This window comes from Gallus gallus, chromosome 18 (genome assembly GCF_016699485.2).
Source record: "Gallus gallus isolate bGalGal1 chromosome 18, bGalGal1.mat.broiler.GRCg7b, whole genome shotgun sequence".
NCBI lineage: Eukaryota > Metazoa > Chordata > Aves > Galliformes > Phasianidae > Gallus > Gallus gallus.
Window position 1 is genome coordinate 7,219,885 of NC_052549.1, and position 21,609 is coordinate 7,241,493.

Consider the following 21,609-nt stretch of genomic DNA (forward strand, 5'->3'; position numbering starts at 1 on the left):
GAAGCGATGCCGGCTGTCACCAGACCGGAGGCTCCGACCGAGCCGGCTCCTCAGGACTGCGGCGGGCGGTCGCCTCATGCGAACGGGGCAGCGGCACCCTGGGCGGCCGCGGGGATACCGCAAGAACAGAGCGCCAAGGGCAGAGGATGGGCAGGGAGCGCCCAGCTGAGCGCCGGAGCCGCGGAGCAGCGCCGAAGCAGCGCTGAAGGAGCGCTGAGGGCCGGGCGGCGGGGCGGGACCCGGGCGCCAGGCAGAGGCGGCCCGCTCTACCCAGCGTGCCCCGCGCCGGAGGGCGAGCGGCCCTTTCCCGCGAATTCAGTTCAAAGGAGGGGGAGGGGAGAAGCGCCAAGCGGCGAACCGCACCGACCAACCAAACTCTTCCAGAACCATCCGTGCGTCACGTGGGGGCGGGCCCGGCGCCGGCCAATCGGGCGCTGCGGCGCCATCTTCGGAGCCAATGGGAGAGTGGCGGAGGCGGGCGCGTCGTGGTCGTCGGGTTCGGCTGGTCGTAGCGCTGAGGAGAGCGGAGCGGAGGAGACTTAGAGGAGTTGGAGCTCGGCGCTTCCCCTCCCCCCTCCTCGCCCACCCGCCCCGGCCGCCCCCTCCCTCCCCGCTCGGTCTCCGTCCCGTCGGGGCGCTCTCGGGGCCGGGCCCATGGCTCCTCAGAAGCATGGTGGAGGCGCGGGGCCCAGCTCGGGCTCCGCCGGCGGCGCGGCCGGAGGAGGAGGTGGAGGTGGCGGCGGCGGAGGAGGAGGAGGAGGTGGCGGCGGCGGTGGCGGCGGCGGCAGCAGCAGCAGCAGCAGCGGAGGCGGAGGGTTCGTGGGCTCCGCCGCGGCGGCGGCCCCGGCCGGTAAATCCGGTGGGGCGGCGGGAGGAGGCGGCGGCGGCGGCGGAGGAAGCGGTTACTCGGGCGGTTCCTCGGCCTCCTCAGCGGCGGCGGCGGCGACAGCCGCGCTGCCCCCCGTGAAGAAGCCGAAGATGGAGCAGATCCAGGCCGACCACGAGCTCTTTCTTCAGGCCTTCGAGAGTGAGCACCGGGCCGGGGGCGGGAGCGGGGCCGGGGCCGCGGCAGAAAGGGCGGGAGGAGGAGGAGGAGGAGGAGGGGAGGGCTGAGGGGCTTCCGGGGGTAAACACGCTCGGGGGAGGGAGGGGGGCTCTGCCGGGGAGGCGGGGGGCCCGGCGGGGCTCGGGCGGAAGCGCGGGGCCGGGAGCCGAGCGGCGGGGCCGGGAACTTGGGGCTGGTGCGGCTGCCGGGCTTCCTCCGCTCGGGGCGGCGGGAGCTGAGCGGGGGAGGCGCCCCCCGGGGCTGCGCGGGCCGCTGAACGGGCGCGGGGCGACGGATGCTGCGCTGTGCCGCTGTACGGGGCGTCCCTTTGTCTGGTAACGACTGTCCCCCGGTTGGGATTGCGTGTTGGAAATTGACCTTCGGGAGCCGGGCATCTCCCTGCGGCAGCGGTGGGAGAGGGGAGGAGGAGGATTCCCCGTGGAGGCACCGGAAAGTTATTTACGGAAATCTGATTCAAAAGCATAGAGCGGCAATAAGCGTACGGTGTGCTGCGTGGTTCCCGGGGCGGGAATGGAAGGAAGTTTTCGGTGTCCCACAAAATGCGTGCTGAGGTTCTGGGATCAGTGCTGTCACCGCCCGCACTCGCTTGCTACAGACGGTGACAGCGTTTGATAAAGCGCTGGAGCTTCTGGTGTTGTCTCAAAGCTTTCCTCATGCCGCGTCCTTTCAACCTCACTCTTGGTAAAGAAGCTGTCTGATCGATAAGTGCCGTGCTGCAAATAGGTCGGGCAGCAGACGGGAGTTGTAAGCTGAGTGTCAGAGGTTTGGGGGACGATGTCTCTGGTCTGTGCCCCTGTCTGTCAGAGAAAGGAACGGTGCAGGTGGGGCCGGGATGTGTCGCAGTGGGTTAACGCCGTGGAGTGGATGTCGTGGAGAACCTGCAAGAAGTAAATTGTGGGTTAAGAAATCCTGACAGACGCAGCATTGAATCACACTGTGGTTGAGTGTTTTTGTCCCTTCGTGAGGTCACGTGCTAGAAAAAGATAAAGATTTATTTTAGGCTTTTGCTGAGAAGTGTGGACTTCTGAAACATATGTCTGCTGGCAGGCTGAGAAGCGTGGCACGGGCTTTTCCTTGTTGGGAAGGCTGAAGTTGAAGCAGCAGCACGCTGTCTTTTAAGTTACAGACATTATCATGAATGTAGTTTGACGTTTTCGTACCTTTCTGAATGATATCACAGATTTCTTTGGAGACTGAGAACTAAGGTGTTTCTTTAAAAGCCGTGACTGCTCAGTATTTTCACTTTCAGCTAAAGCATATGGTTCGTTCTTTTCTGTTCTTTCCATTTAATGTCCTTTTTTACTATCTTGCAAAATACAGATGTCACAGTGATGTCAGCTTCTACTTTGCATTAAACCAAATTTTATTGGTTTTCATCAGGCTTCTAAAATACTGGAATCTGTAGGATTTCCTTCTCTTTATAACAATGCACCTCTCTAATGGTTGGTTGTTTGAGGTCTTACATTCGCGTATGTAGAAATGAGACTGAATCATATCTTTAAAAATGGATGAGGATCAGATAATGCTCTCCTTTTTCACTTCTAATATCAAAATTCTGTAGATCAAAACCAGGTTTTCAGCGTTTAAAAATAAGACCTTTGCAGTAACTGAAGAGTGAAATACTGTGTTTCTTTACACGCCTATGTATATATTTGGTTGGTTCCGTTACATGGGAAGCAGTTGCAGTGCTAGCAGCCGTAGCACAGGCATTTGCTGCTCTCTGCCTCCTCCTCTCCATTTGTTTTACCAAGTCGCTTCCACGCTTCCTGCTGACGTTACCTAATGAAGGTGACTTCCATTTCATTCTAAAATGAATACTTTTCAATTTAGTTTTAATGTTTAAGACATAACCTAATCCAAACCTTTTCATCCAGATCTAACTTAATTGGCTAAAACTTAACTGTAGGTCCCCTTTTCTGTAAGCAAGTCTTGCTCTTCCGAACTTCGGTTAAATCTGTTTCAGACGGTGCTGCACTTTCATGTCAGTGTGGAGTGCAGCTCTATTACCCATCATTCACTTTGGAACAGTAACTGCTTTACCAGAACCAACATTTTTCTGGTCCAATTCGTATTTAAGCTTTTTCAATTTAATTTCTTCGTTTAAACGATCTGTAATGTGTCATTGTCAGTGGTCTGCTTACTCTTGTTTTGGTACATTGTGGAAGTGACCTCAGTGCATTGGTCAGGATGAAAAATCAGACGTGATCATTAACTCGGCAAAGAAAGCTTACCTCTTCAGCAACAAATTGCACCATGTGTGGGTCCTTCTCTCTGCCTTCCTATGATGTGAAGTCTGTAAGAAGCGTGTTCTGCAGAAAAGGAGCAGTCGTAGTTGTGTGAGTTGTTGCTAAGGGTTTCTGGTAGCTTAAACAAGAAGGCACTTTGTGTTTTACAGTAGGTAGAATAATGACTTGTTTACTCGGAGTTATTTAGACATCATGATGCAGTGCTTAAACTGCCACTTCTGTGATCATCGTTAAAAACAAATAATGTGTTAAGTGGGATACTGTCGCATCGTTAAAGGCTGTTGTAGAGGTTTAAGGCACGGTGGATAATGCGTGTTTCTTTTTCTCAGAACCAACACAGATATACAGATTTCTACGTACCCGGAATCTCATAGCAGTGAGTAATCGGGTTTTTATCATGCTTTTACTTTGGACTTGTGGCAAGCTAATAAAGCATGTTAATCTTTCTCATTTCTTTTCCCGCAGCCAATATTTTTGCACAGAACTCTTACTTACATGTCCCACAGAAACTCCCGAACAAATATAAAAAGGTAAAACAATTAGTTTAAAAAGTAATCCTAAATGTTAACTTCAGAAACTTCAATCATCGTTTTACAGTTATTTGTAAAACCAAAGAACTTTTCTGCCATGTGAAGTGTGTGTGATTTTTATAGCTGTGATTTCTGCTGCGGAGAGCACTGCAGTGTGGTGACTGCAGAATCCTGAGTGAGCCACGTCTGCTTTGTGTTTGGGGGCCGAATTTCTTAAAAGTAAATAAATTAATTAAAAGCTGTTTAGCATCAGGGCTTAGGAAATCAGTGATGCTTAATCATGAATATTTAAACTGTGACCTGAACATTTTAAAAATGAAAATATGAAAAAATCAAAAGAACTAAGAAGGCAAAACTCCCTTCTGTCCCTTTTGTTATTTTGGAGTAGAAGGCACCAGTACTCTTTCCTGTAACTATTTTAACCAGGTGAAAAACAAATGAGGTTAATTTGTAGCATTTCACAAAAGATCCAGCAAGCACTTTAAAAAGGTTGTTTTGAACTGCATGTATCTGAGAAATGGGCTTCAGTTTTGATGTTGCCAAATTGCTGTTAATATCGTATGAGGTGTTAGAGCTGCATGGCAGTAGACTTTAAAATACATAAATATTGCAGCATGAGAAGTGCACGTGTTGGTGTTTGTTGTTTGTAGAGTTGCAAAGTCCCTTTAGTTTTTTCCTCTCACAGAAACTCCTTTGCTACTTTAGGAGGGTTTTTTTGTAGCTTGAACAGGTCATGTTTTAACAGGGAAGTTCTCGCTGTGTATCAGTTGCTGTGGGACAGTAGTTGATAATGAACACAAGAAATTGCAGCAGATTTTGCAGATAGTTCTGCTTTATACGGTATTTATGTCTAAGCAAGGTAACTTTTGAATGATCTGTTAAGCAGTAGAATTTGTGACATTTAAATCAACTTAAAGAGGCTATACTTAGCATCCTCAGGTCACTTGGGTTTAATTTAATGTTCTTGCAGTTTCATTACAATGGCATCAATAACGTACAGCTTCAGGACTGACACTGCTCGGACATATCTTGTCTTTTGATCAGATTCGTTTCTTGAAGTTGCTGCTTTTTCTTACAGAAGTTACCAAAGTGGATTGTTTGCATCTTTTAAAGTAGGGCAGAGCCAGATTGGAAGGAGAAAGTGTTCAGGTGGCTCTTGTGTTTGTTTTTTTCTTAAACTAGAATTGTGCAACAGGAAGTTGTTCTTGCTTAGTACTTATTTTAATTTATAGTTGATTGAAATGCATGTGATCTTTTACCTGAATCTTACTCTGTTTCTGTGAATGTTTGCAGTCGTTGCTGGGAAACAAGTGATACTGTGCATGTACGTTATGTTGTCCACTGTTCCAAATTCCAGATCAATTTCAGCAGCACAAATAATGCTTAGTTTGTCTCTGAAACACAATGAGTTATTTTAGTGCCCGTGGTACTCAGTTTCAGAGCTGTGATTTCAGGTTGGTTCTGATCCATAACTGACAGATTAGCAGCCATTTCAATCTTTAAGAGGTTTTAGAAGAGGGAAAATGCCCAAACTAGAGTGGAAGATCTTACTAGGGCTTGTATGGAAAGATTTATGTACCTTGCTTCAGTATGATAAAAACAGAGTTCTGTTAGCAAAGCGTTACCTTCTGGAGCTCATAATTCTTGGTCTGTTTACACTGACCTTTATAATAGATGCCTATTTATTTATTTTCCCTCTCAGACTTAGTAATTTTGCCATTCTTAAATTCCTGATCATTTTTTTTAATGGCCATTTTGATCAACAATGTTGTATGTAAAACACAACAAAGTTATCTCCAAACTTGATGCAAATTAACCATTACAGCAGTGATTATCGCTCCACATCTCTTGGAACCAGCCCTACAATAATCTGAGAAAAATGCCAGACAAAGCTTATCAGTGGGAAGTAGGGAACTACAACTGTATTTTTACCGAGGAATTTTTCATTGCTGTTGGTCGATGTTTAGTATGGAGCCTAGTATCTGTAACAGCCAGGATGCTTCAAGTATAGAGAGATGCTGATAGGCAGTAGCTAATGAGCACATATCAGCTTGGGCTGTGTGCTTTGGTAAAGTGATACTTAATGGAAGATTGAAATGGGCTGTTGGCCTGTGGGTCAGTGTTATTTTCATATTCAATCAAATGATATAGTTGGAACAAATGCTTCCCATACAGTATTTTGATAATGGAGTATTTTTATTTATTGGCAGGGCAGTGGCATGCTACTATGATGTGACTTTTAATACTTTGTTAATTATTACTGACTGGATAGGAGTAAGAGTGGGTGGTGAGAGGAATGTGTAAAATGAACACACTCCTACCACAAGTAAATACTGCCTTACAAACCCTAGGTGTTAAGGGCTACTGTAAGCTCAGTTTTGTCACTTAAGCCACTGTGTTCTTTATTCATGCATGAAAACAGTTATGCAGTACTTCCTCGTGCTCTTAGAAGTTAACTTCAAAGGCAGCAAAGTTGATTTAATGGGTTTTGTTGTGTTTCTTTGCTGTTGCCATTTTTACTTATTTTCTGAAAAATTTTATGATGTCTTTTATTTTGCCTGCCCTGACTTTGACATTTGGAAACATGTCATTCTTCTTTTTGCATTGTTAATGCCTGCAAGTATTACATGCAAGCTGCAGCAGTTATTGGTGTAAGACACAAAGGAAGGATACCTTCACTGGTTTTGTGCTTTTCCTTCAGTCTATGCAATTTGGTTGCCCTCTAGGTCCAAACATCAATTTTCCTATAAAGAGAAATCGAAAGATTATTCCAGAAACTATTGAGTAACTAATGTTCATGTGTGAACTTCATTTAACAATGATTATTAAATGATGTATATATAGTAAGCAGGCTGAATATAGAAGCACAGGCAGACTGATGTTGAAATGATTTAAAGTGATTGTTCTCTGTAACACTCATGTTTTTCCCCTGCATTTCCTATGAGTGAGCTCCATAAGTAGGTTCAAAATTCAGTGTGTTTTGTGTGTGTCTACTTAATGCAACACTGTGGAGGAGAAATCTTCTATTATCATTAGGTTTTTAAGTATTTTGTTTGGGATTTTAAATGGTTTTCATGATTTGGTCAAGATGAAAATAGCAGTGGCTGGAGAGTTTACTTGAATGCTTCTGGTTGTCTGAACTGTCACTAAAGCAGGAGGATTTTCTTTGAGCTGAGCTGGGATGCCATTAGACACGTTCATAGCAAGGTTTTAACATGCTGTTCAAAGGCACTTCCTATCAGCAATCACATTACTTATGAAAGGTCTAATTAATTATTTGTGCTATGTTGCTCCTGCTAGAAAAGCTGTATTATGGTTGTATTCCTATAACACGGATGTGCAACTACAGCTAAAAATGTCCAAAAAAGGGTTCTTTGTAAATGGAAGGCTAAAATTACATGTATAGTTTTTGATAAATAATCAAGTCAAAGTTCAGACTGAATACATCTTGTTAAATATGATGACTATACTCCAACTATTCTCTTCCTGTTTCTTTACAGGAAAACGTTCAAAGTAGATGATATGTTATCAAAAGTAGAGAAAATGAAGGGAGAACAAGAATCTCACAGGTAATGTTGTACATATATGTATGTATGTTTGTAGGGATAAGCACGTGCATATTCTAAATTGAAAGGCTTTTTGATTGACAAAATTAAGGTGATGGAGTAGTTAGGAGAACTAAGATACTCTGCCATTGAAACATAGATTAAAATGTTAAAACGAGTGATGTGTGCTGGTTGTAATAATGAGGGTTTATACAACTGTATGCGTGCCCTTCTTAAGCCTGTGTTCATAGTTGTGTGGGGGGAAAAAACCAAATTGGTTCTAGGCAGTTTCCATTAAACTGCCTGTGCTGACAGATGCCTAGGGAACACCCACGTGCCTGTGATAGCAGCATCTCATGTCTTCACGAAGCACCCTTTCAAACCCCTACCTTCCCCCTGTCCTACTCACTATTAAGTCATAAAATGGAGTTAGTCTGTAAAGAGAAGACTGGTCTATAGCTTTGCACCCACTGCAACTTAATGTGTGCTGTTTCCAAGCAGTTACAAAGCAGTTAAAGGAAAGTACTCCTCCGTTACGGGTTCGAGCTGTCCTGAAACAGTGAGCGGGGGCTGCTGTGTGGAAAAATACTTATTGTTTTAACATATCATTTCTCTTTTCTTTTTAGCCTGTCTGCTCATCTGCAACTTACGTTTACTGGTTTCTTCCATAAAAATGGTATGCTTGCTTCACTTATTGCACCATTAATGTGTACAAGTTTGAAATTAATATAGATCTGAGGGGAATATTTGAATGATGTGTTACAATCTCTGCTGCTTAGATGCAGATTTAACTTATTTATTCTCTATCTGTCCTGTTAGTTACAGGACTTCAGTGTGAGCTTTGAATATGTTTCAGTGTGTTTGTAATGTTAAACAGATAAGCCCTGCAGGTTTTTAGACAAAACAATGACTTCTCCATCATCCATTCAACCTTGAAATAGACCTTGAGGGAGGAGTTCCTGAAGAAAGTGATTTTATGTAACTATATCTTTGAAGTATGGTTAAAAAAGCACAGCTGACCACCAAGAAAGCTTCAAAACTGGAACTAGTTAGCAGATCCAGTGCTCTGGTTTTCTTGTTCTTTTTTTTTGCCTGCGAAGCACAGGTGTGAGGGCAAATTGTATCAGGTAGAGCCCAGAAATTAGGCAAAGTCATGTCACAGACTGAGGGTGGCTGCGATCATCTACCGGTGACTTACAATCATTTTATCGTCTTTTATGCACGTAAGGCACTACTTCTCAAAATCAGAATATTGGACTTCCCTGACCAGAATGAAGGGTTCTGTTCCCATAACAAAAGCAGAAGTTACATGCTTTATGCTGTGTAAGCATTGGTAAATTCCCTGTCTTTTTACTTCCCTGAAAAATATTACCTGTTTATACATTAAAATTTAATGGTGCTTCTGTTTTTTTTTTTCATTTGCAAATATTCTGAATTACATATTACTTCCTGGGTATAAAAGCTACTGTCAATCCTATAGCAGGTTCTATACTTTATTCTGGAAGCTTTTCTGTTCCTTTAAATCATTTTGTGCCTAACTGGATCTGTTCAGTAAGATGTTTGAAATTTCAAGTTGCAGATGTCTACATTTCCATGAGCATGTGGTTGTGAATTGTAACATCATTCTGAGTTCTTCGAATTGCTTGATCAGGAATGCTCTGCTTCTGGAATTTGAGAATATTATTTGTATCTGCCTTGAGCTACTTTGTGGGACATGTAGCCTTCAGATTTTCATATGAGAAACCACAAGTCCTATGGAGATGTGGGCTGTAGTAGAATTTTTAATACAGTGCTGTATTTGTTGGCTTCTGTATTGTTAAGTATAAAAACTTTCATTTCAAGAGAGTGCTACATGTGGCAGGAGCGTGTCCATTACTAATACACACAGTGTGCACTACAGTAAATAGGAGATATGGAAAATATTTAAGGAAGCTGGCACAACTGATGCACTCATTTATCTGGATAGAAAAATATTTTGGAAATTCTTTCAAGAGAGCGTGGTGGCTTTTTTATTCTTTGTTTTTCCTAAGAAAAGTTTTTCAATGCATCTTGGGTTTAAAATTTGAAAAAAAAAATCCATTTTTTCATAAAACTGCTGGCATCTTTAGATCAGCTGCTGGAATTCCCAACTGAAGCACATGCTACTTGTTCAAGTTTGCCCCTGTAGCACGTGTTTGTTCACGTGTAGTGTGCTGGTTCAGCACATGGGCTGTCTTCACAATCATCTCCGTGACTCTTGTTCCAGAACTGAAGCTTGCTTGCTTCTTTTCTTCCCTGTTCTGTTTTTGTGACAAAATAATTATTTTCAAGAGGAAACTAAGAGTAAGTGTACTATTAGATGTTACAGATCAACTTCGATGTTTTTAATCTGCTAATAGTTATTAAGTAGGATATGTTCTAAAGTGGGAATTTGGAATAAATATAGGGAGAATTGACACTTAGAATCAACTGGAATCTTTGTGCCTGAATGTAGCTATGGTTCAAAAATATTCACATTGATTTACTTCACTCAACAGTTCTACTTTTTCAGAACTTAAAATATTTTTTTCTCTTTAGATAAGCCATCACAAAACTCAGAGAATGAACAAAATTCTGTAACCCTGGAAGTACTGCTTGTGAAAGTTTGCCACAAGAAACGAAAGGTAGGAGTGGTTTGACAAACTATTAATATGTGGTAGAGCAAAGCGTGGATGTGATTCTGGAACATCTATTTAACACTGCCACACACGAAGCTAATGGTGAAATTATGTTTCTGTTGAGATTAATTTAGTGTTTATTTACTCATCAATAGAAATTGTTTTCTGTTCACCGAATAGAGGATTATTCAGAAGTAAATACATAAATCTTTTTTTCCTCTGCTCCCTGAGAAATAACTGGAAGTTTTACAAAGGCATTCCACCTTATTCTCATTGAATTTCGCTTACTGTAAGTCATATTCACTCATTCTGGATTTCAGCCCCACCTCTGTTTTCACTTTTTGTATCACACCATTAAACCATTAGTTCTGTTGACAGTCACAAAATACTCTATGCTTCTTAGAGTTAACAGATGAAATGGAAGTTGTAACTGTTCTGAAGTCCCAAGTCATCTGCCAAGTCTTATCTCTTTCCTTGCTTTTTCTGTACCCGCATTTATGCATTGACCATCTCAGTTATTGGAGATTTTAGCTACTATGAATCATACAGAATTTTCATCCCTTCTTTTCCTGCTTTAGCTATGTTTCACACCAGCTGACAGATTATCTTCACAGCTATGGGTGGCTCAGTAATGCACACCATAATTTTTAACCAAAAAGGGAAAAGTCATAGTGAGAACTCTGTATATTTTCCCTAAGAATATTGAACTGTTTGGTGTGGTTTTAAGAGTTAACATTTTGAAGTATGTTTTGTTGCAAATTTTATGCTTAGGCCGTCTTGCCTTGTTTTGCCAATATTTCACAGTGTTCCATGATCTATCTGAGAGATACTGAATATAATAAATCCTAGGGAAGTGGGTCTTCATCTCCCTGATGGTACATAAGTGCACTTTGTAATATTGGAAAGCGAAGATAGGAAGCTGTTAGAATGTATATATAACCAAAACATTTCATTTCTCTAAGTAAACAGAATTAAATTAGCATTAATGACTGTTCTACAGTTTTTTTCAGAATGTCTCATGCTAGTATTAATTTAATCACTTAGAGAAAGATGGCTGTTGCTAGAAGTTGCCATTTTTATGTACACTTTGAAGTGTATTTTTCATTTAAAACCTGGCATTGTCCTTTCTGTTCCTGTTTACCCTTGTTACAGGGCTTATTTTCAAAAAGATGACAGTACAATCCATGAATTATAATTTGTAACAAGTAATCTCAATTAATTTTGTATTCTAAAAATCTAAACCTTAGCTTTCTTGTTTTCCTACAGGATGTCAGTTGTCCAATAAGACAGGTTCCTACAGGTAAAAAGCAGGTGCCTTTAAACCCAGACCTCAGTCAAATCAAACCAGGCAACTTCCCATCACTTGCAGTTTCCAGCAATGAGTTTGAACCAAGCAACAGCCATATGGTGAAGTCTTACTCATTGTTATTCAGAGTAACTCGCCCAGGAAGAAGAGATTTTAATGGACTGATTAATGGCGAAACTAATGAAAACATTGGTAAATTCAGTCTTTAAATATTATTTTATGAGGTTTATCTTGTAGTTGTCATGATCTGCAATGTAGGTCCTACTCGGGGGAGGCAGTAATAGATGAGTGACTGAATTGACTTGCACTCGTTTTCAGTCTTTTCCACAATAGGGCTGAACTGTAGTTTTTAGCTAGAAACTGTTTCTATTTCTGTGTAAATTTAACACCAGTTTGTATTAGTGTGCAATGGTGAAGGTGTTAGGCACTGCCCATAGGGGAATAATGTAACTGTGGTCTATGGAACTGACTTTTGACCTACATTAACACTGGTCAGTACTGACTCAGCTGTGGGTGCTCTTGTGCTCTCTCATCAAAATGAAATGATGATCCAATAAATATATTTTTTAAATGTTACCTTTTTAAATCTTATCAAGGTGTTATTTCACAAATGTTGCTGCTTTGAAGTTTGCATATGGGATACAAACGTTCTTGTCTTACTGTTTTTTAACTAAAAAGGGTGAAGACCAAATCCAAGTTTCTTTATACTAACAGAGTAATATAATGGGGCTGTAAATACACACAAACAGATCTAAAATATGATTGATGTGCTGCGAAGTGCTCTTCCCATTGGCATTTAGCTGTTCATTAAATACTGTGTTATTATGTTATATGTAATACATCTAACACAATCAACAGCCAGTAGTATAATTGTGTAGAAGCTGTTCTGTTATTCAAGTTTGTGCCTTCATAATAATTGAGTGCCATGTTTGTTATGTGCAGATGTCAATGAGGAGCTTCCAGCTAGAAGAAAAAGAAATTCTTCAAATCGTGAAGATGGAGAAAAGACATTTGTAGCACAAATGACTGTATTTGATAAAAACAGGTAATAATTCCACAGTAAATATGGCTTCTGTTAATTATTATAGACTTTTTAATAGTAAACTTAAACTTGTTTTTTAATTTGTTTGCTGTCTTTTCCTGCATTTTTATTTAGGAGGTACAATAAGATCTTAGTCTTACTATCTGTAGGTTTCAAAGCTCATGTTTAAATTTGCCTGAAAATATACATTTAGTTTCATGGAAAGTTAGTTACTGTGATATATATTTTACATTTTCATAAGCAAACAACAAAATTAAAAATTAGTTTTATTACTCACAAGACATACTTCTCACTGACAGACGATTGCAGCTTCTGGATGGAGAATATGAAGTGGCCATGCAGGAAATGGAAGAGTGTCCCATCAGTAAGAAAAGAGCAACATGGGAAACAATACTTGATGGGAAGGTATGGGTTGTTTTAGTAGCTGAAAGACTTGCCTTTCCTTTAAATGTTCTGGATAAAGGTGAAAAATAATTCAAAGTGCAGTGGCTGCTGCTCTGAAAATGAAATAGGCTAAACAAGAAACAGTACCTCTGTTTCAGGATGTGTGGAAACAAGTTTAAATTGAACTCTTGGTTTAGGAAAGCTTTGGCTACACTAGATCATTAGACAAGCAGAGATGTTAGCAACTATTGGAGGTACAGCAACTATTTTTTTCAATGATTTATGCATTTGTCTTAGAAAAACATGCATATTGTCTGTTTTTAAGAGGCACTAATTCTAAGGGAGTTTTGGTTTTGCTTTTTCTTTTTTTATTTCATCAGAGGTTGCCTCCATTTGAAACATTTTCTCAGGGACCTACACTTCAGTTTACTCTTCGTTGGACAGGAGACACAAATGATAAGTCTACAGCTCCTATAGCCAAGCCTCTTGCAACACGAAATTCTGAAAGCCTGCCTCAAGAGAACAAACCCAATTCTGTTAAACCTACTCAGACTATAGGTAAGCAAACTTTAGTTCTGGTGCTGAATAATCATGATTAGCACTTTTGTGTTTCGAAGTTTCTTTGTACAAGAATATTAAATTAAGGCTGATTTCTATCTTCTGAATTGAGTATTTTACCTGAGCTAGGGATGGCAGAGACTTAAATTTTTTCGTAAGTCTTTATAGATAAATGGCTGACACTTAAAACGTGTGACTGTGAAGTATTTTCTAATAGGAGAAAGGCAACAGAAGCAGGAAAGTACTTCAACTTTCACTGTCAGAGTTGTTCCGTTTTCTATTTCCTTGTACCATCTCTCCTTGTATTTTAGAATCTCTACTGTGTAATCTGTTAGGCAGGTTTGTGGCTCAGGCTTGCGAAAGGAATTGACTGCTGACTAACAATAGATGTGTACTAGTTTACTATGTAATAATTAGGAGGAATAGGGATGTGGCAAGGCTGGATTATTCATGTACTGTTAGAACCTGTATTTTTAGCATCAGAGAAACTGAGTATGCCAGTAAATTGGTAAAGTCAGTGTCTCCTTCCAAAATAGTACAGCAGACTCTTAGTGTGGGAATATACAGTAGCGCAAAGCACAGCATTGAAGGATATATGTGCTGCTTTCAGTCACTGCCAAGAAAGGAGTGAAAATGGTAGGAAACTTGTATCAATTAGAGGATCTGATAAGTAGAAGAGAAGATCCTGGTGCGTCTTTCCCAAGGGTGTATTAATCCAGTGTTGTCACCATACTTCAGCATGTTTCCCAAGGCAGACCAATGGAAAAAAGACATCAAAGGCATCTCCAGCTAAAGAATTCTGTCTGTTTAAAAGGAGAAAGGAAAATGTTTACCCAGCTGTTCTTAAGTTCTCTGAAGATACAGTTTGGAAGTGGTAGTTTTGCCTGTAGATTTGTACGAAGCACCAAGGCTTTTTGCTGATGTGAGCTACTTGCACAGACGTTCACTAGAGTAGCTTGTTCCCTTCCAAGGCTGGGTACCCTTCAGGTTCCATCTTTTCCACTATACCCCAAGCTGAAATGCATGTTTATACATGTGTTTCATTTTTTTTCAGCTGTGAAAGAATCCTTGCCTGCCGACCTTCAAACAAGAAAAGAGAGAGATGTTTTAAATGAACCTCGACAAAAGTTGCGAATATTTTACCAGGTATTGAAAATAAGAGGGGTGATGGTGGGGAAGAATGTAAATACTGTGAGGGATTGTAATGTTCACATCTGAGTTGGGTGAAAGGTTCAATTGTGGCTGAGTAACTCTCTTTTGCTGCCTTAACGGATGCCTCAAAAAGTCCCAAAGTCACGTGGGAGGACCCAGTCCACATGTTTCCTCTTACAGGAAGTATTTTAGAAAAATTAATCTTCTTGGGGCTGTGTCTGACATATTCTGAAATGGACATCTGGAGAGGGAGTGGTGGTCTCCATATGGAGGGAGGGAATCCTCAAAATATATTTTTTCAGTAAAGTGAGCTGATCTGGCAATCCCAAAAAGTTCCTATAGAGGTTCCCTGAAATTAAGTCCAGCTTTGTTTTGGGGTTGGAAGGTTGATGGATGAAATTCATTTGATGCTGACACTGTTTTTTCTTTGTTTGCATCAGTTCCTTTATAACAACAACACAAGACAGCAGACTGAAGCCCGAGATGACTTGCATTGCCCATGGTGCACGCTGAACTGTCGGAAACTGTATAGTTTACTCAAACACCTTAAACTTTGTCACAGCAGATTTATCTTTAATTATGTTGTAAGTAGCATTGTGGTAGTTCAATGGTATGAAACACTGTACAGTTTGTCACAGATTATATGATGCAGTGACTTCATTGCTAGCCAATTAAGTTGGAGGACTGTATCTACAGGTTTACTGCAGCTTCCTTTGACTTTACTTAACATGAAATTACATGAATGTTGACCTTGCACATGAGAAACAAAAAGTTGTGGGCTGCATTCTTACAACAGATGCCTCTTCTGCATTATCATATTCTTTTTCTGTTGTAAAAAGCAATGTCTTCTACATTTGGTTGGAAATCTCTTGAAGCTTTAAGAAAGTAGTAAACGTTTCAAGTCAATATTAAATTTAGTCATGCTGGTAAAGTCCTACCAATGTGATCTTGAAGATAAACTCTGTTTTTTGTTATGTATGTACGTAGTAGTTTCAAAGACTCCCCTGCTCGGAAAATTATTCCAAAACTCAGCTCCTTACCTAGTTAGGAGTGTTCTAACTTCTTGTTAAGCATTCTTGTTAAGCAAGCTTTTGCTATTGCTGTCCTTAATTTAATAGATATATTCTGAGTGTTTTCATGTTAAACAGTAAGATAGTGTAGAGCAAGGAAGCTTTAGTGTAATCTGTTTCTAGAAGTTAAAAATTATTTGGGTGGTGTAGAAGGGAACTAGAGCTATGTCAGCTTATTGATAGGATGTTGTTTAGGGTATTCAGAACTGAGAAGGTCACTCATTCAAACCTCATGGTGTGCTGCTAAATAGGTTTGTGATCATCTGTTTCAGTATCATCCGAAAGGTGCTAGGATAGATGTGTCTATCAATGAGTGCTATGACGGCTCATATGCGGGGAACCCGCAGGATATCCATCGTCAGCCTGGGTTTGCCTTCAGTCGCAATGGACCAGTCAAAAGAACTCCTATCACACACATACTCGTATGCAGGTAGGGAGATTGAAAAGCAAGTCTGTTCTTACTTGTGTAATACAGCACATGGCTGAGGTCTGCAAATCTAAAGCTACATGCGAACAGTGATAAATTTCACTAGCATTAAAGTACAGCTGTTCCTGACTAAATAAAATGTTGAGGAATGGTATCTTTTTACATCTGTTGAGGCATTCGTGTCATCGTGAGGTAATTTTTTTTTTTTTAACAGCCTTGTCCTAAAACTGCTCTTCCGCAAAAGTTAGTGTAGTTTTTTGGGGGGAGGGGTTATGGGTTGGCTTGTTTTTTTCTTTTAATGGGCGGTATTACACTGTTAGTTTTTCAAACTGGAGCTTAAAAGAAGAACTTGTATTAATCAACTGCCATAAATAGTATTCGCATGTTTGATTTAATGGTTGAAAGCAGTGAATGTTTTTCATTCTGCTAGGCCAAAGCGTACGAAAGCAAGTATGTCTGAATTTCTGGAATCTGAAGATGGAGAAGTAGAACAGCAGCGGACGTACAGCAGTGGGCACAATCGGTTATATTTCCACAGTGACACATGTTTACCTCTCCGTCCACAAGAAATGGAAGTAGATAGTGAGGATGAAAAGGACCCTGAATGGCTACGAGAGAAAACCATTACTGTAATTATTCAATTCAAAGCTGTTTTTGGTAGATTGTGGTTTTTAAGTGATACTTTGTGGTTGTTTTAGGGAACAAATAGGGCATCCATTGTGAAAGTTATGCATTCACTTGGAGAGTAAGCAGAAAATGGCATTGCTCTGCCAGTAGTGATGTAAAAAAGTGTGTATTTCCTTGTCTTTGGTTGCAGCATGAGCTCAGTCCATGTGAGTCCTAACAAGTTTTATGTAGTTTGTGACTGTGTCTCCTTCAAAAAGATGGTGCTGTCACTGGAATACGGCAGTGTGTATATAATATGGAAATAACTGATCACAGATCTGTGTGATCCAGCATGGTTCTGACCTTTTTGACTGCATTTCTTGAGTTTTCAGCAGTAGTTACTTCTCTGATGTGTATGTGACTTGCATTGAATTGTAGGTGTGCTTTCACTGTTTGTAGTAGACATGCGGTTCTCACGTTTTCCTTCTCCTGTCCTTTTTCTCACTCCTTTATCTTTCCAGCAAATTGAAGAATTCTCTGATGTTAATGAAGGAGAGAAAGAAGTGATGAAATTATGGAATCTTCATGTTATGAAGCACGGGTATGTTACTGCAAACTTAATTTTGATATGAAAAGGTTACGTATTTGGTTGGCTGTTTTGCATTGCAACTTGCTAAGCACTTTAAATTCAGTACTTAGAAAGGGATTGTTAAATGGCAGTTTGATAGGAAGCTGTCTGTTCAGTTTAAAAGCATGTTCTTGTGCCTCGTAGTGCTACAGCTTTGAGGACAATGAAGCTGCAAATGATGATGCTACGTAGTAGTCTAGTCTACAGCACGGTTCATCCGTGTATCTTCTTGGTTCTACTTGCATAATGGTTGATTTCTAATTTGGCAGGTTTATTGCTGACAATCAAATGAATCATGCCTGTATGCTGTTTGTTGAAAATTACGGACAAAAAATAATTAAGAAGAACTTGTGTCGAAACTTTATGCTACACCTGGTCAGCATGCATGACTTTAACCTCATCAGCATAATGTCAATAGACAAAGCTGTTGCCAGGCTCCGAGAGATGCAGCAGAAGTTAGAGAAAGGAGAATCGACCTCCCCGATGGATGAGGAATCTTCTGAGGAGCAGAGTGGGACAACAAATGGATACAGTGAAAATAACATGAGGGAGAGAATTTCAGAAATGGATAGCATCTCAGGTGTCACAAAACAGAGCAAGAAACAAAAGCTCTGAAGTCAGAAGTGAAATTCCATTCAACGGACAAGCATTGAAGTGACATTTCTAGGGTGCATGAGCTCTATAAAGAATTACACACAAAAAAATACAGATTCCAAACAGGCACTGCTGGATGGAAATAAATGATTTCAACAAGGATATTGTTTTAACAGGGTTTCTATTCAGTTAATTATGCAAGTACTACATGTATATCGGTTTTGGTGATGTAATGACAATATTCTAAGAGTTTGAGCATGAAGAGCAATATGAAAATCTTTTTGTAATTTTAGTAATTAGTGTCTTAAGAACTTTATGGAATTTACATAATTTAAATATATGTAAAACAGTTTTTATATTAAGATTTTTGCATCTGTATCTGGCTGTTTTTCCTACCATGAAGTTGTGAAACGTTGGGGAGAGGGGTTTGGGATACAGTTTCTGCTTCTCTTATTTAGAAATTCTCCAGTTAGCTTTTTGTGAAAATAATGTCTCACTATTTAAAGTTTAACCTTGATCCTTGCATTTGAAATCATTTATGAATTGATGGTAATGGCAAATTTATGTTACACTAAAATTTTGAAGTTGGCAAACTTAGCACTTCCTTTGTCGTGTGCCTGTTTGGAAAGATGTTGGCTTTTCATGTTGCAGACACAGTGAAGTTCCACCTTGGCTTTTTGAGGTTACCGGCAGTTTGGTTTTCATGGATAATTCTGATGTATTGATCACACAGTGTACCATTTAAAACTTGAACATTAGCTCCTTTTCTATTTTTAGTATGCATTTACACAGCTACACAAACGATTGGATGCAGACCTTACGGGGGCTCTGCATTGCAGTGTGCCATGCTAACGCCGAGTCTGTGGTCCGTCTGCGGGCACGACGCCAAGGGCTTCCTCGGAAGTTCACGCCTGCTGTTTTGCCTGAGCACAGACTGCAAGGCCAGGCCGATGGTTTAGCTTTGGCTTTTGAGATGCCACTCTTGAGGGAAAAATGCACTGTAAAATTGGACCAGAAAATGTGTTGCACTTCTTATGCAAGTATTCTGTGATGTATTGTATTCAATACAGAAACTAAGATGCTGACTAAACTATATTTGAGCAGTTTTGCACTGCTGTTAACACATTTTATGCATACGTTTACAGATTTTTTCCAATGGAAAGTGGTTTCACTACTGGTACAGTATCAGCACCGAAGGGTTTATTCCAGCAAGCACTGTGGTTGAGTGACATCACCTCAATTTTTTATTATCCTTAAAATATTGCATTTTTCATATTCTTTATTTATAAAGGAACAATGCTGCTGTAAATACAGGTATTTTTAATTTTTTATTTCATTCCATCACCATGAGATGCAGTTCCCTATTTGTTTAAGGGGTATATAAGCTTTCTAATGGTGTCTTCAGAAATTTATAAAATGTAAATACTGATTTTGATGGTCCTTTAAGATGTGTTTAACTGTGAGACTATTTAACTAATGGTGTGGATGTGATTTGTCATCCAGTATTAAGTTCTTAGTCACTGATTTTGTGTACAAAATAGGAAAGAGGGAAACTGCAGCTTTCATTACAAACTTCTTGAATTTGCCAGCTCTGGGTTTTAGCGAGCTCTAATTACGCCTCTGGATAGTTCATCGAGCATTTCTCTCTGGCTTTAATTTGCTAAAGCTGTGCACATATGTAAAAAAAGAATAGATTATTTTAGGGGAGATGTAGTTCTAGAATTATTGCTTATGTCATTTCTTAAGCAGTTACGCTCTTAATGCTTAAAAGAAGGCTAGCATTGTTTGCACAAAAAGTTGGTGATCCCCCAAAAAACAGTAATGAAATTACTTCTGTCCAGTCAACTTTGTATGTCATGTCAATTTATAATAAAAGCTGAAAAAATCCCTTTGTTTTCTATTTATAAAGATGCCTTTTCTATATGTACCTTTGAGAGGTTTTGAAGATACCGTGTAAGCTGGTTTAAACAATTTGAATGGTACAATAGATGTTTAAAAAAGAAAAAGCAAAAACAAACCAAGTTCGGTTGTTTAAATGAACCGTTGTTTTTACATTAAATGTTTTATTTGAAATCGGATTTTGTACATAAAGTTCAGTAATATAAAATGTGCCACGGTGGTTGTCCGCTCCTTTTGTGTGCATGCAGAAAGGCCCCCAGCAGCGCCGTGTGACATCTCTGCCTGTGTTCACCTTCAGCTCCTCATCTTCCTGTGCCACATAACGGTTGCTGAGTATCTGCTGGTCTCTGCATGTAAGGTGTCCAGAAATTATTACGTTGCCGCTGCCTTATGAACACTTTTTAATTGCCTGAGATAACTGTACGTGTGAAATGATTGCAATGTTTCTGTTAGAAAAATAAGAGCAGTTGGGTTTTGTTTCCTTACCTGCAAGTGGTTACGTTTCAAGCAGATGTTAACTTGCAGTTTAAATCATTAGCGATTTAAAACAGTGCATCTCCTATTGCAGAGGCTCAGTTTTCTCCGTGCTGTAGAATTAAGCAGCGAGTTGCAGTGCTCACTGCAATAGCAGCTGCTGAACAGCAGATGCTGAAAACCTTTTTCTATGTTAAAAGTGATGGGGATATTCAGATCCAGGCTGCGACCGCTGGACTCTGCGATGTCAGTTGTGCAGTCCTCTGAAACTGCTGTTCTGATTGAGCCTTCACTGTGCTCCTGGCACATTTCTGGTACATCTTTTGGTGCTTATTTTAACACCGTTGGTCTCTGAACACAAGTTGCAAACAACCACTTTACTTTCATACTAATTCAGTGTATTAGATTCTCAGTCAAAATTGTTAGGTGAATGTATACTGTTAACTGTGTGCTGCCTTGAGCACCGTAAGCATAGTTACTGTATCAGCCCTTGAAAGGTTGTGATGGGAAGGAGGCAGCAGAGATTTGTTTTCTGGGATGAAGTAGTCACAATTTGAACTGTACTGATTACAACCTCAGAGAATCACTTAAAACTAAAGCACATAAGCTGCTCCAAATCAGCAATTTGATGTTACCTTTGCTAATGTAGGAGCTGATCTGTGAGGATAATTCGATGATCTTGTGCAGTGTTCAGTTCACAGAGCAGTTTGGTGCCATCACCGAGTGCTGGAATGGAGGTGCTCCTGCTGGCCCAGCTCCTCGTTGTAGATCTGCTCTCCCATGGTTGCACAGCCAGGAAAAGAGCTTTGGATGAAGGTAAGCCTTCGTGGTATCTGCTGTCCTAAGTTTGTTGATAAAAGTCTGAGGCTGTGCTCTTTAGGCAAAATACCTCCTATCAAGTAGGTTCTTCATATCGATGGTGTATTTATGGGGGCTTTCTCTCCTGGCAGCTTCCTTATTTACTGGTTTCATGAGCTGTGTGTGTTGCCTTTAAAAGACACCAAAGAAATGGAGCAAGCTGCAGGTAAAGCAGAACTAAGGGAACTATAAGAACTCTTAGTTCAGCAGGGACTTTCGATGTACTGCTTCTTGCTCAGTAACAGCGGCCCAAATCTATGTATTAATGAATCTGACAGAAAATAGAATCAGTAAAACAGACAAATAAGCTGTGATAGAATATTGAGAACGTAACTGACAAATGCCTTGGTAACCAATAAGGGAAGGAAGACACTTTTTTTGCAAGAGATAGCAGTATAGATGTAAGTTTTATATGGAAGCAAACAAACTGCACAACTTTGTGTGGGACTTTGGAGGAACTGAAGATGAAAATGAGAGAAACGGAGAAGCTCTTCAAGGGAGCCGCGGTGCTCCAGAATGCATTTGTGCTCATTGGAGGAGCTCAGCCATGCCCAGCGTTATGCCCCAATCACAACGTGCAAACGCAGC

General features: G+C 40.5%; 1 protein-coding gene across 1 annotated transcript; it reads left to right on the top strand.

Annotated features, from left to right (window-relative positions):
- Nucleotides 1–508: 508 nt before the first annotated feature.
- On the top strand, nucleotides 509–19,677 carry SUZ12 (SUZ12 polycomb repressive complex 2 subunit). Its single transcript, XM_004946169.5, has 16 exons — nucleotides 509–1,027; nucleotides 3,642–3,688; nucleotides 3,778–3,842; nucleotides 7,343–7,411; nucleotides 8,014–8,063; nucleotides 9,944–10,029; nucleotides 11,290–11,521; nucleotides 12,272–12,374; nucleotides 12,671–12,776; nucleotides 13,136–13,313; nucleotides 14,368–14,459; nucleotides 14,906–15,049; nucleotides 15,808–15,965; nucleotides 16,393–16,591; nucleotides 17,090–17,169; nucleotides 17,466–19,677. The coding sequence occupies exons 1-16, from the start codon at nucleotides 655–657 to the stop codon at nucleotides 17,809–17,811; spliced, it is 2,328 nt and encodes a 775-aa protein (XP_004946226.2). The 5' UTR covers nucleotides 509–654; the 3' UTR covers nucleotides 17,812–19,677.
- The last annotated feature ends 1,932 nt before the right edge of the window (nucleotides 19,678–21,609 follow it).